General features: G+C 41.8%; 1 protein-coding gene across 1 annotated transcript in view; it reads left to right on the top strand.

Moving 5' to 3' along the window:
- The first annotated feature begins 12,562 nt into the window (after positions 1-12,562).
- The window catches only part of LOC149470058 (SHC-transforming protein 2-like), a 59,441-nt gene continuing 57,192 nt past the window's right edge, over positions 12,563-14,811 (top strand). The window contains exons 1-2 of the mRNA XM_089667004.1: positions 12,563-12,711; positions 13,647-13,707. Coding sequence (XP_089523130.1) covers positions 12,644-12,711; positions 13,647-13,707 — 129 coding nt within the window. The 5' untranslated portion in view covers positions 12,563-12,643. The remainder of the gene's footprint in view (positions 12,712-13,646; positions 13,708-14,811) is intronic.

Below are 14,811 nucleotides of genomic sequence, written 5' to 3' on the forward strand. Positions count from 1 at the left end.
AGTAACAGGTCTTTGAGAGCCAGAATTCTTGCTGTTTCTTAGGTGTTCAAATACTCCTGTTCAGCAGTGCAAGACAAATCAATTCTTTAAAAATCATACAATGTGATTTCCTGAATTTTTTTTTTAATTCTGTCTCTCAGAGTGGGAATGCACCTACAATGTGAATTTCAGACCCCTCCATGATTTCTAAGTGGGAGAACTTGCAAAATCGCAGGATGTTCAAATACTTCTGTTCCTCACTGTATGTGAACCCAGGCTTTTATTTGTAATGTATGTAGGGCTCACCCCCAAAGGAGCCATTGGAATATTGCCCAGCTTCTTTCCCATGTAGTGCAGAGGCAGCCAGGTACACAGTAACAGTCACTCCAACTGGCACAATGAACACTCTAGACTAGAGTTATCTTGTTTTAATTCAGAGGATAGGGATTGAGAATTGTATGGGATACCACAGAACTATGTACAAATACTATAGCTGAACTTCAGAAACAAATGTCTTCTGCCAGACTCCCCAAGAGAGGAACTACTTGACTTCCAGTTTAAAGAACACTTCTCCCACAATGACACTGAAAAGAGTTGCATGTATGAATCTCTCAGGGTAAAAGCTATTCATCCAGACTTAGCAAACACATACTAGAAGGGACTGGTTGGTATGTACCTACTAGTACAGGCAGATACTAACCCATCATGCCATCCCATCAGGGAGGCGTATGATTAGCCCCAAATTTATTTTGCAGCAGGACAATGACCCCAAGCATACAGCCAAGGTCATTAAGAACTCTCTTCAGTATAGAGAAGAACAAGGAGTCCTGAAAGTGTTGGTTTGGCCCCCGCAGAGCCCTGATCCCAACATAGTTACATAGTTAGTCTGGCTGAAAAAAGACAAAAGTCCATCCAGTTCAACCATATAAAAAAAAACAAAAATCCTACACCCACAGTTGATCCAGAGGAAGGCAAAAAACCCAGCAAAGCATGATGCAATTTGCTCCTGGAGGGGAAAAAACTCCTTCCTGATCCCCGAGAGGCAATTGGATATTCCCTGGATCAAATCTACCTGTAAATGTTAGTAACCAGTTATATTCTGTGTTTCCAAGAAACAATCCAGGCCTTTTTTAAAGCAATCCACTGAGCTGGCCAGAACCAGCTCTTGAGGGAGTCTATTCCACATTTTCACAGCTCTTACTGTGAAGAAACCTTTCCGTATTTGGAGATTACATTTCTTTTACTCCAGACGTAAAGAGTGCCCCTTTGTCCTCTGTGATGACCTCAGGGTGAATAACTCTACACCGAGTTCACTATATGAACCACTGATGTATTTATACATGTTGATCATATCGCCCCTTAATCTCCTCTTCTCAAATGAGAATTAATTTAGTTCCTCAAATTTTTCCTCATAGCTGATCTCCTCCATGCCTCTTATCAGTTTGGTTGCCCTTCTCTGCACTTTCTCCAGTTCCCCAATATTCTTTTTGTGAATTGGTGCCCAAAACTGAACTGAATATTCCAGATGAGTTGTTACTAATGATTTGTACAGGGGTAATATGATATCTCTCTCTCTGGAGTCTATACCTCTTTTAATACAAGGGAAGAATTTGCTCCCTTTAGAAACTGCAGCTTGGCATTGCATGCCATTATTAAGCTTGTGATCTACCAGAACTCCCAGATCCTTCTGCACCATTGATACCCCCAGTTGTGCCCCCCTAGTATGTATGATGCATGCATATTCTTAGCCCACAAATGCATAACCTTACATTTATTGACATTAAATCTCATTTGCCACATAGTTGCCCAATTACACAGTGCATTGAGGTCGGCTTGTAAATTGGAGACGTCCTGTAAGGACGTTATTCCACTGCACAGCTTGGTGTCATCTGCAAAGACTGAAATGGGATTTTTATCCCACTGACAATCCTAGACCATTCAGAGTACGAATCATTAACCACTACTCTGAATACAATTTTTTTTAGCCAGTTTTCTATCATTTACATACAGATTTTTCCAAGCTTGTAGACTTTACCTTACACATTAGCTGTGTGTGGGGAACTGTGTCAAACACTTTTGCAAAATCCAGGTATATCACATCCACCGCCACCCCTCTGTCCAAGGTTTTGTTCACCTCCTCATAAAAAGAAATCAGATTTGTTTGACAACTTCCGTCTTTTATGAATCCATGCTGTCTGTTGCTTAAAATATTTTTTTTCCAGAAAGAACTCATCTATGTGATCTTTTATTAAACTCTCCAGTATCTTCCCAAATATAGAAATTAAACTAATAGGTCTATAATTACTTGGTAAAGATTTTGACCCTTTTTTAAATATTGGCACCACATTTGCCTTACGCCAATCCAGTGGTACTATGCCAGTCATTAAAGAGTCCCTAAAAATTAGAAACAATGGCTTTGAAATGACAGAGCTCAATTCTTTAAGGATCCGTGGGTGTATGCCATCAGGTCCAGGTGCTTTATTCACCTTTATTCTGTCTAAATATTTCTGGATCATATCAATTGTGAGTCAATGTGGATCATCTGGAGCTGTGTCAATACCATGCCCATTATGGACAAGAGCTTCCACATGCTCCTTTGTATACACAGAGCTGAAGAAGGTATTTAATAAACATCATTGAGTCTGTCTGTGATTACCTGAAGAGACAAAAGAATTTGAGGCAGCCTACATCCACAGAAGATCTGTGGTTTGTTCTTCAAGATCTTTGGAACAAACTACCTGCTGATTTTCTTCAAAAACTGTCTGCACAAGCACTGTGTGTACCAGGGGCGTGGATAAGGGGGGGGGGGCAGGGGGTCTGAACCCCCCCAGAGGAGAGTTGCCAACCATCAGTCCACTCGCCCACTCCCACCCTTCCTTCCTTCCACCCCCCCTCCCTCCCTCTCTTCCATCCTCCCACCCCTCCCTTTCTTTCTCCCACCCCTCCCTTCCTCCCTCCCTTCCTTCCTCTCTCCCTTCCTTCTACCCACCCCTCCCTTTCTTCCACCCCCCTCTCTTCTTTCTACCCACCCCTTCCTTCCTTCAACCCACACCTCCCTTCCTTCCATCCACCCCTCCCTTGCTTCCATCCCTTCCTTCCTTTCACCCACCCCCTCCTTCCTTCCACCCACCCCTTCCTTCCACCCACCCCTTCCTTCCTTCCACCCACACCTCCCTTCCTTCCATCCACTCCTTCCTTCCTTCCATCCATCCCTTCCTTCCTTTCATCCACCCCTTCCTTCCTTCCACCCACCCCTTCCTTCCTCCTACCTACCCCTTCCTTACTTCCAATCAACCACCCACCCACCCCATTGTTCCATCCATCCCTTCCTTCCACCCACCCCTTCTTTCCTTTCATCCCACCTCTTCCTTTCTTCCACCCATATCTTCCTTCCTTCCATCCCACCCTTCCTTCCATCCACCCCTCCCTTCCTTCCACCCACCCACCCCTCCCTTTTTTCCTTTCACCCATCCTTCCCTTCCTTACTTTCACCCATACTTCCCTTCCTTCCATCCACCCCTCCCGTGTTTCCTTCCACCCACCCCTTCCTTCCACCCACCCCTCCCCTCCTTCCATCCACCCACTCCTTCCTTCTATCCAACCCTTCCATCCATCCACCCACCCCTTCCTTCCTTCCTTCCCTTCCCTTCCTTCCACATTTCCCTTCCATCCACCCATTCCTTCCTTCCACCCACCCCTTCCTTCCTTCCTTCAAGGCGGTAAAAATGCAGCTCAGCTGTGAGTTCACCCCCCTCTTCACCCGAAAAAAATTATCTACAGCCCTGGTGTGCACCTACAAGAATTGATGCTGTTTTGGAGGCAAAGGGTAGTCACGCCAAATTGTGATTTCATTTCGATTTTTCTTCTCACTTTGCTGCATTTTGTAAATTGATAAAAAAAATAAACAATTAAAATACATATTTTTGAAAGCATTCTTACTTTACATTTCCTCACACCTGCCTAAAATGTTTTCACAGTACTGTATATACAGTATATATATCTAACACTCTTTTGGTGGAGGTTACGAGATATGGCCCTTCCCAAAAAGGATATTGTTAAATTTGTAGTTAATAAGAGGGCATATAAATGCACACCAGTACAGAAATAATACAAGATTTATAAAAGAAGAGATTCATAGCAATACATACATACATACAATGTACAAAATTATATTATCAACAAAGGGCCCAATAGGAGTCCTGGTGAAATTGTGCACATATATCCAGGGATATATAGCACAGTCAGGGCCCCTGAAGATGATTCAGTGTCTTTCTTTATGTCAGAGACCTAAAGACAAGATCTGCAGTCATGGGAAGATCCTCCAACTGTTATCCAACCAGCCTGGAACAGAACTTCTCATGTTAGGAACTGTGTTGTGGCACTGGAACTCAGAGTCAGCCTATATACTCTGCGCTTTAGTACCTCACTAATAGTGTCTAATCTGACATCTAGAGAAGCTGTAGAATCTAACTCAAAAACTCCTGCGCTACCATTCAGTATGTGAATCAAATCTAACTCAAAAAATGAAAAAAAATATATATATATATTTATATATACATATGTCAAATTGATTGCAGCAGCTGTTGTCATGTTCCCACACATAGAACGTGTTTAAATAAAAAACTCAGTGCAATCAAATATTTTTACAACTGTGAACTTGTGATTATATTAAAACCATCATATATATATATACACAACTATACATAGATTAAATTCAGTACACAAAACTAACAAAATTCCCATTAATCATCCTGTATTGTATAAACCATCCACATAAAATAGAAAAATGTACAGTGCCAAAAAACAATTATATAGTCCATATAAGTATAGAAATTCCACCAATGCAAATGTTCATAATAAATCACCAGCAAAAAATACTTCTACCACCTTCCAATCAGGCTGCTTACCTCAGGTTTTTGACCTGTATAAATATGTCAAAGTGCACCTTGACTTTAACAGGGCTATATCTCCATGCAGCTATGTCGATGTCCTATCCCCATAACAATCACCATTTCTCCGTACATGTGCTCAAAACAACAAAGAAAACCTCATTGCACAACATGTGAAACTCCCATACATAATTTATTAAAAGGGTTAAAAATTCACTTACAAATGGGTGCACTATATCCAGTGCACATAGAATAAATTGCCTCTTTAAAAATCAAACAGTTTCCCCCTTAAGGCTGGATTTTGGCTTCAGATACCTCACCAAGATGGCTGACTTCCGGTTCCTTCCCGAAATGCGTTTCATCATCCTGCACCCATTTTGTGAGTGCATTTTTAACTGTTGCATGCTGCGCAATAAGGTTTTATTTATTCTTTGGAGCACATGTATGGAGGAATGGTGATTCTTATGAGGATAGGACACCAACATAGCTGCATGGAGATATAGCCCTGTTAAAGGACAAGGCACAATTTGACCTATTTATATAGGTCAAAACCCTGAAGTATGCAGCCTGATTGAAAGGTGGTAGAAGCACTTTTTGGTGGTGATTATCACGAACATTTGCATTGGTAGAATTCCTATACTTATATGGACTATATTCAAGATGAAAGAAGATTGTATTGGACTTTATACACTTTATTATATAATTCTCTTTGGATATCATCACTGTTTTTGTCAATATATATTTCTCTATAATATCTGGATGGTTTATACTGGGGGTCAGCAACCAGTAGATTGTGATCGATCTACCAGTAGATTTTGGCCAGATGACTGGTAGATCACACCATCCCACAGCATCAAAGAGAGTGCATTGCAGAGAGACTACTTTTAAAGTTGAAGCTGTAATAGGGAGCAAGAGCCACATAAGTTGATGTCTTCTCTGTAGTGCTGGCTCCTACACCCTGTCATAGTTGGTGGGTGTAGCAAGTTCCAAGCATGACCCATTCAAGTGAACGCGGTCACTCTGGAAGTGCTCTGCAACTGTGTGCAATATAGCAAACAAGGGGTTAAACGGGCAGCGGTGTGTTGATTTCTCACCACCTGCTTTTACCCTTTGGACCCTGCAGAAGCATGCAGGTGTAGGACCCTTGAAGAGTGGCCCCATTTACTTGAATGAGTCTCGACGTACAGGTGGTATCACCTACTAAAAGCAACAGGGGGGGTAATTCCTGCTGTGGCATGTGTATACTTTTGGCTGCTGCCTCAGCAGCTAAAGGGGGTAGGGATTAGGGTATGGTAAAACCATGACTCAACTGCAGGGTTCCCCCCCCCCCGCAACTTTACATGTGAATGAGCCCTAAGAATGCCGCTGCTGGGTGCAATTAAGGTCTTATTCACAGGTGCAGCAGACACTACTGCTCCTCTACAAAGCAATCAGAGTTTGTTTGACAGCTGGTGAGGAGGCGATATGTTGCCTCCTCAACACCTGATTTAAACCCATGATTGCTGTGCAATGCACGTGATTACAACATGATCTTTGACTTCTCCCATGTTGTTCAAGTAGATTTCCTCCTCTTTAAAGTGGAGCTCCACCCAAAAGGGGAAGTTTCACTTTAAGCCTTTGTCCCCCGCCCGCTCCTCATTAAGGATTGGTACCTTTGGGGAGCGGGTACCCGCATTTGACAGGTACCTGCTCCCACTGCGATTGTTAGTGGTTTTTGTCCTCCCCTGCTCTCTCCCAGTAGTCTTCTGGGACACATGACAGGTCCCAGAAGACTACGGACCATTCACAAAGTGCAGCGCTTCTTGCGCATGCGCAGTGGGCACCCGGCTGTTAAGCCACAAGATGTCACAGGCGGGTTCCACAGTGAAGATGCCGGCGACAGGGAGAGAAGACGGCCAGTGAAACCAGCCATGGTGAGGACACCGCGGGACTGAGGGACAGGTAAGTGGCTGTATTTTAAAAGTCAGCAGCTACAGTTTTTGTAGCTGCTGACTTTTATTTTTTATTTTTTTCAGGTGGAACTCTGCTTTAAGGTTGCCTACCCCTGGGTTATACAATACTGGATTATTAATGGGTATTTTTCAGGTACTTACCAAAATATATTCAAGCTATAGTTATATAATGGATATGGACTGAAAGTGCACACTCTTAGGTTTAATTTGAAGGTATGTACAACCAAACTGAAGGAAGGGTTTAGGAATTACAGCTGTTTTTCAAGGGACCAAAAGTAATTGGACGATTAAATCAAATGCTGTTTCATGGTCAGGTGTGGGCTACTCCTTCGTTATTTCTTCATCAATTAAGCAGGTAAAAGGTCTGGAGTTGATTCTAAGTGTCGTATTTGCATTTGGAATCTACTGCTGTGAACCTACATCATGCTTCAAAGGAGGAAACAGATCCATCAGAGAGATAGCAGCAACATTAGGAGTGGCCAAATCATCAGTTTGGTACATTCTGAGGAATGTGAGCTCAGCAACATAAAAAGGCATGGACGTCCATATGAGACAACAGTGGTGCATGATCATAGGATCCTCTCTAAAAAGAAAAAGGTAAAGAAAAATCCATTCACAACATCCAGACAAGTGGACACTCTCCAGGTGGTGGGCATATCATTGTCACAGTCTACAATCAAGAGAAGACTTCACGAGAGCAAATACAGAAGGGTTCACCACAAGGTGCAAACCATTCATAAACCTGAAGAATAGAAAAGCCAGACCAGTTCTGGAAAAGCATCCTTTTAATGGATGAAATAAAGATCAATCTGTAACAGAATGACGGGAGGAAAAAACTGTGGAGAAGGCTTGGAACAGCTCATGATCCAAAGCACACAGTGGCAGTGTGATGGCATGGGCATGCATGGCTTCCAGTGACACTGGGTCATTGGTGTTTATTGATGATGAGGCAGAAGACAGAAGCAGCCAGAGGAATTCTGCAGTGTTTAGAGATATACTGTCAGTCCAGATTCAACCAAATGCATCAAAGTTGATTGGACGGTGCTTCACAGTACAGATGGATAATGATCCAAAACACACTGCAAAAGCAACCGAGGAGCTTTTGAAGGAAAAGAGGTGGAATATTTTGCAATGGCCAAGTCAATCACCTGATCTCAACCCCATTGAGCATGCATTTCACTTGCTGAAGGCAAAACTAAAGGCAGAAAGACCCACAAACAAAGAACAACTGAAGATAGCTGCAGTTAGAGCCTGGCAAAGCATCAGAAAGGAGGAAACCCAGTCTTTGGTAATGTCCATGGGTTCTAGACTTCAGGCAGTCATTGCCAGTAAAGGATTCTCAACAAAATATTAAAAATTTAAATTTTATTTATGATTAAATTAATTTGTCCAAATACATTTGAGCCCCTGAAAATGGAGAACTGTGTATAAAAAATGGTTGCAGTTCCTAAAATTTGTACTTGATATTTATGTTCAACCCCTTGAATTTAAGCTTGATTTAAGTTTGCACTTCAGATGCACTTGGATTGTTTCATTTGAATTTATTCTGGTGCCATACAGAGCCAAAAGTATGAAAATTGTGCCTGTGTCCAAATATATATGGACCCAGCTGTAGGTGGGTATATTTCAACATGTATGCTGCCATGATGGCACCAGGAAATAAAGGTGTGTACATAGAGCTGGTGAGAGTGGCAAATTAAAGGTTCATTGTCATTAAACCCACATAATTAAAAACTGTCAATAAATGCTGTATTACATAGTGTACATACTTACTTTGCCACTAGAGCATTCATTTTCTGAATTCTGCAAAAAACCTGGATTTTCCTGCTGTTCACTGTTCCTCCCTCCTTGTCTGTGTCCTCGCTGCAGCCTGATAATGTGTAGACCAACTGTTTCCACAATCGACTGAGCATGCTCCAGTTTTAGTTTCCTTGGAAGCTGTTCATTTCCTTCTTTTTCTTATCTGTGCAGCCCATGTGACTATAAAGTCACACATATGAGATTATACACTCTGGATAAATGAGAGCCCACTCCCTCCCTCCTCCATGGCCACTAAACTGCTAAACACAATAAAGGCTGGATAATACATGTTGATTGATAAAGGCTTCCTCTAATTCTAACACTGGCCATAATTATAAAAATGTCTTGCTCTATTTCCTTTTAGGCACCCCATCGGGTTAACTAGAATAACAGGAGCTGCATATAAATTATATTACAATAAAGAGGTTCACATATCAATATACTGAAAGGTGACCACTACATAAAAAGACAGGACAGAGATACTCTGTCTGTCACAAGGATTTAGATATACACTCAGCAGCTGCAGTTAAACTATTAGATCACAGGAATAATTGCACAGAAGTCTCCTCTGGTCCAGTATTTAGCAGCATTGACAGAACATGTGGCTGAGACTTTCTCTCTCTCTCTACTTCATCCTTCTGGGGTTTCAAAGCCAACAACCCAGGAACAAGAAGGGCATGCATAATAATTTTTCAGGTATGTACAGATTCCGGCAGTAAAGGGCAACAGATCCCTACATAAATATAAAGAATGTAAAAAAAACAAAGTCTAAATATGTTAGTAAATACAAATACTTATACAAAATTAAACAAAAATACATTTACCTTTATCCAAGGGATAACATGCATACAGTTTGGTACCTTTGTGATTAGAGTAATGTATCAACAAGTCTAAACTGCACATCCATCAAATGCCTTGAATGATGAGTTATGTGCAATGTCAATAAATGCCAGCACACCAAAGTAGATCAATGGGGATTGGTCCTCACTTGCACAAAATACTGATGTTGATATTTCAGGGTAACAGAGGGCCCATTTATGCAGTCATCTAGATAATGGGGTCCTGTGTGGCCCCAACCTATCAATGCCAGTATGTCATGCATGTAAAGACCAACCATAATGCCACACTCTGGTGTGCTGGCATTAATCTACTTTGTGACTATGCTATGCTGATATCAGCCCACATACTTTTTAGCATTGGCTGAATGCCTGAGGATAGACTCCGTAAATTCAGTAATTCTTCTCCAAACAGCAATCCAGTATTGAAGAATACCAGGATCTTTCATATCATGTGCTTGGGGAAGTGGAGCAGGAACTGAGGATTGTAGGAGCAACCTACCTGCCATGTTTTTATGGTGCAAGGTCCACTTTAAGTTTGTTGAAGGCATGGTGGTCTTTTCACATGCTAATCTACTAAGAGGTTGTGTGGGGATGTGACTAGCTGTCCTTATATTGTCCCAGACACATAATGTATACAAATGTATACATTTTCCCAAAATAAATATATATTTAAATATGAATATACACTTTATACATCCATATTTTGATATTTGTCCATAATAGTAACCTTACACTAAGTGGCAGCTTTTGGCAATTATCTTTAGAATGTTGAAGATATTTATGGAAGAAGATGGGCATCTTTTCATGCAGGTGAAGCAAGAGTAACACATCATGCCACCATGGTAGCACGTATGTAGGGACTTTTTTTTTTATACCACACTGCCTTATTCTGTACACTGTGCTGTACATTCCCTCTTCTGCAACTAATTCTATACGCCATGCTGTACATTCCCTATTACACCCTGTCTCATTCATTACTATGAAAGTTGTTTAAAGACTCTATTCATCCAAACATGATATTTAGCTCAAGGCATGACCACTTTTTTGCCATAGCATGCTGCATTTTCTTTTTCTCAGGGAAGGGGGCACCAGTTATTTTGCACATAAGCTCACCGTATTCAGAAAACACCCCTGCTGGACCAAGTTTATATCTGTATAATATAATGGATTACACTTTGTGGACAATAATGCTTTGTAAAGTTACTTAAAAGTGACCACCCATACACAGTAACTTACCTCCATAGCTCAGAAAAATGGAAAGCAAGAAAGGAGAGAGAGGAGCGCACACTCCATAGTGTAGCATGCATAAGTAAGTTTAATGGACAAAATAAAATCAATAGTTGCACTCACAAACAACTGTGGGGTAGAGAGGCTTGTCAGGTGGCTTGGATGATAAGCCCAAAGTCAGTGCATAAGTTGTCCCAGATCCCCACCTTGGTCACTGGCTGGGGAAAGCATTAGCTGAAGTTGAAATGACACTGCCGGCAGAGATGGATGGAGCTGCTTCAGGATCTGGTGTCCAAGAGCTGAAAGCCTCTTGTTGTCACCACTGTGTACCCCTAAATACAGGGATGCGTTGCGAAGCCAGGAGAGGGAGCCTTTCGCTGCTAGATGTAAAACAAACAATGGAGGCTGCATCTTGCAGGAAGAGGGTGAGATCAATTAGATCAGGACAAAGGGACAAAAAGAAGTATAATTTGTCTGAAAGTAAAATTATTTAATACGTCTTTTAAGTACTTTGGTTTCAGATTTAAAGATGCTGCCGTCCATTCATGCCATGTTGCACTTTATAGAGTTAACAGCAGAAGGGACCAGGAAAATGACATCTTCAGAGTTGTCATTCTCACATTTTCTTTCCTAATACAGTATCTGTTTCTGCATCTTCATATCCTATCTATGAATATAAGGAATAGGAGTAGCGATAATATTCAGATTCAGCCTAATCCTCAACAGTTTTTTTTTATATAAAAAATGTAAAGACAACTCTGAATGAATGCAGAGTCAAGAATGTGTGAAGAAAATGGACTTGTTAACCATTTGCCAACCCCTCACCCACATTTTACTGCAGTCAGAGGGCTCATACAGGTACAGTCATGTACCCATACGTCGGCTTTTTATTCTGGGTCCGCAGGCCATTTCAGCAGGGACTGTTCGAATTTCGATCCATCTATGCCCATTCCTGCTTAAGAGGAATCAATTTAATTATCAACTCCTCTAAAATAGGAAGACTGGCACATTTTCACTTGATTGGCTGCAGTGCTGATCAGTGTATTCAGCATTCAGAATAAGTCCAGCTACTAGCTATCTTGCCTCATGTTAGGAAAATTAGCCTATTTTATTTGCAAGATCATTCATATTAGCTGTAAGATTGTGTTTTTATGGTAATGTTTTCAGGCATGTTGTGCTCCTGAGAACGTGAGATAACATTTTTCCCTTACCTTCTAGACATAGTTGCCTATTTTCACTTTTTATATACAGAGATGTACCTAGGTCTAAGGCATATCTGCCCTCTGGTGTCTGTCTTACTAAGTGAAGTAACAGAATGTTGACATCTGAATTTCCAGTCTTATACCCGCAGTATTTTGGCAAGAGTGAAAAGTTAAAAATAGCTCTTGTATATCAAGAATGTCAGTTCAAATCAGCAATCCCATGCCACAGTGAGGTTGAAGATAGGTTGGCATTGGCCACTGCCAACAAATAAAAAAAGCAGACAAGGGATAGTTATCAGTCCAGTTTATTGGAAAAACTGGTTGCTTCAGTGATGAAGCTCATAGATGCAGCTGTTCAGGCAAGTTAGAAGCCCTCTACCTTAGCCATACCCCAAATCATCTCAAAGATGTGGGGAGAGTTCTGAGCATGATACTATTACATGTGCAGTTCATTCTGCAGAATTAAGTAGCTGGTAAGCGCTCACCAGTCACTACTACATCAATGCTAAAGGAATGCATTTTAAAATATTTAAAATTGAAGTATTGCTGTCTATATCTTTCAAAGCTTATATCAGGCTTGAAATCACTGACATACTGTAATTGCTGAAAATTACTTATGACTACTCGCAACTGTGCCAAGTTTTTAATTTTCACATTTAAAGTAATGGATATATCTGGACTGTCTATAGTTTTTGGTGTTATTGGTTTCTGAAATTGTATTGTGCTTTCTCAATCTGTCTTTCACATGTCAGTACATGGGCTGCATTGAGGTTCTTCGTTCCATGAGATCTCTGGACTTTAATACAAGAACCCAAGTGACAAGGTGAGTGACACACTGTGTATTCAAATGTAATACCTATAGTGCTACCCCCTTAGGGGCTGCTGGATTTTGAGACCTCCTTTGACTGCACAGTCAGGCAACAAGCATTTTCAGCAGGCACATGGTCGTCATAAAACCAGTCCCCTATAGGCTTTCGCGGGGGGGGGGAGGGTTAAGCAGAGGTTACTCACTCAGTCCCTTGTAAGCCGTGCAGCATATGTGGCAACTTCTGCACAAACCTCCTGCTGAACAGGTCCCACATGCTCAGAGGGTGTCTCAACCAAGCGCAGATGAGGCTGAAGGCAGTTCTTCTCTCTTTCTCAGCACACTTCCTTTATGGCAGAGCCCCCCCTCCCCCAGCACAGGGATTCCCTCCAGGCCTCTGGATCCTGGATTCCCCTACATGGCCAGGCTCCAGCATATTTAAGGGCCGTCTCTCCACCTTCTGGGCTGTCCTCGCCCAGGGTTTGGTAGAGATCCCATAAATATTCAGGCCTTTGTCTCTATCCCTCTGCCCTCTAAGTTCCAGAAGCTTCAGAAAAATTCCAGAAGACAGGGAGAGGTGACATAGGCTCAGCTCTCAGAGCCTGCTAACCTACTATCAACAAAACCAATTAACTCTGGCTATAGTGGAGCCTAACTAAATTTACCTACACTATCTACACTATGTACACAGGGGGTGCTACATAAATGTTTGTTCAGTTTTTTCGTATAGATTGCTATATACATATATTCCTCAATATAAACTAAATTAAGAATTGGAGGCGTTCAGGTAAAGAGGATGCAGCAATCCAAAACTTATAATTAAATTACTCTTAGAAGTCTAGTGTATAAATAAAATAATAAACCCATCCTGAAAAGTCTAAGTAGTTGCCACAAGTAGGCACATGTTGAACTGGCAACCGTACTCTACTGATAATTGTCTTTTTTTGCAACAGAGAGGCTATCAACAGATTATATGAAGCTGTACCAGGAGTTAGGGGAACCTGGAAAAAAAAGGTGAGGAAGAGGACTAAAGCTCCTCATAAGTGTTATATCAAAACAATGTAATATACCTCCCTAAACTATTTAAAATATCCAGCCAGGCAGACCCGTACATTACAAATTTGTTGGTAAATCTAAAAGAGATTGTGCAGCCAGATTGTATAAAGTGTGTTAGGGACTGGAGTCTGTATCTGTTAGCAACACGTCTTACCAGGAAGGTGGTTGTAACGGAGGCTGCAAGGAGGCTCAGGGCCCAGAGGAGTTAGAGGGTGATATCGATTCCATGAGTCACTAAGGAGACACTGAAGGCTAGGGCTACAGATTGGTAGAAGACAGTGGAGACAGGTAGGCCAGCAGGGCTGATGTGACTCTGGAAGGCACAGGTTGACACTGGCTACAGGAGGCAGGATACTCCAAGGACTTTGAAAGAACAGGACTCTAGGTGCCTGCACACTGAGCACTACTCAACCCTATGAAGGGCCAAAACACAGCAACCATGAAGCCACTTGCAAGTGGTGATAGGCTTTGCTTAATGATAGCTCCCAGGTTGCAGCCTTCTGGCTCACCTGAACAGACAACTACAGAATTAGATACATGGGTACACAGAAGAATCACTAGGAGCACTGGGGTGACAGGTTCACAGAAACACAATTGAGTCTATGGGAACACTGGAGTGCTGGGATCACAGGAACACAGGAAAGACAAGGAGAGCGCTGGGGTCGTGGGAGCATGGGAAAACAGGAGTACACAAGTCTCTAGAAGCACTTTGTGCTGAAAGAAACACTGGGAGCTCACTAGGAGTACAAGGGATAATCTCTGGAGAGATGGGGCTAGCAGCTAAAATACTGACACATTGCTTGAATGCAGAGCAACATATGTGCTAGCCCTATAAGACAACGCTGTGGTTCCAGCAGCTTCGTACAGGAGGAAAGAGTCACTGCTGGATCAAGGCACAAGTGAGTGCATGGTATGCTTTTTCAGGCTTTGCTTATATACACAAATTGTTATTAGAATACCATTGAGTGAACTATGATTACTGCATTCATCTTACTACATACAATACATTCTAGTCAAAGTACTACAACTTGCTATTCATGATACTTTGTTGTTTTCTCCTAG

This window comes from Staurois parvus, unplaced genomic scaffold (assembly GCF_062004578.1).
Source record: "Staurois parvus isolate SC_StPar_1 unplaced genomic scaffold, SC_StPar_1.0 ptg000053l, whole genome shotgun sequence".
Classification (NCBI taxonomy): Eukaryota; Metazoa; Chordata; class Amphibia; order Anura; family Ranidae; genus Staurois; species Staurois parvus.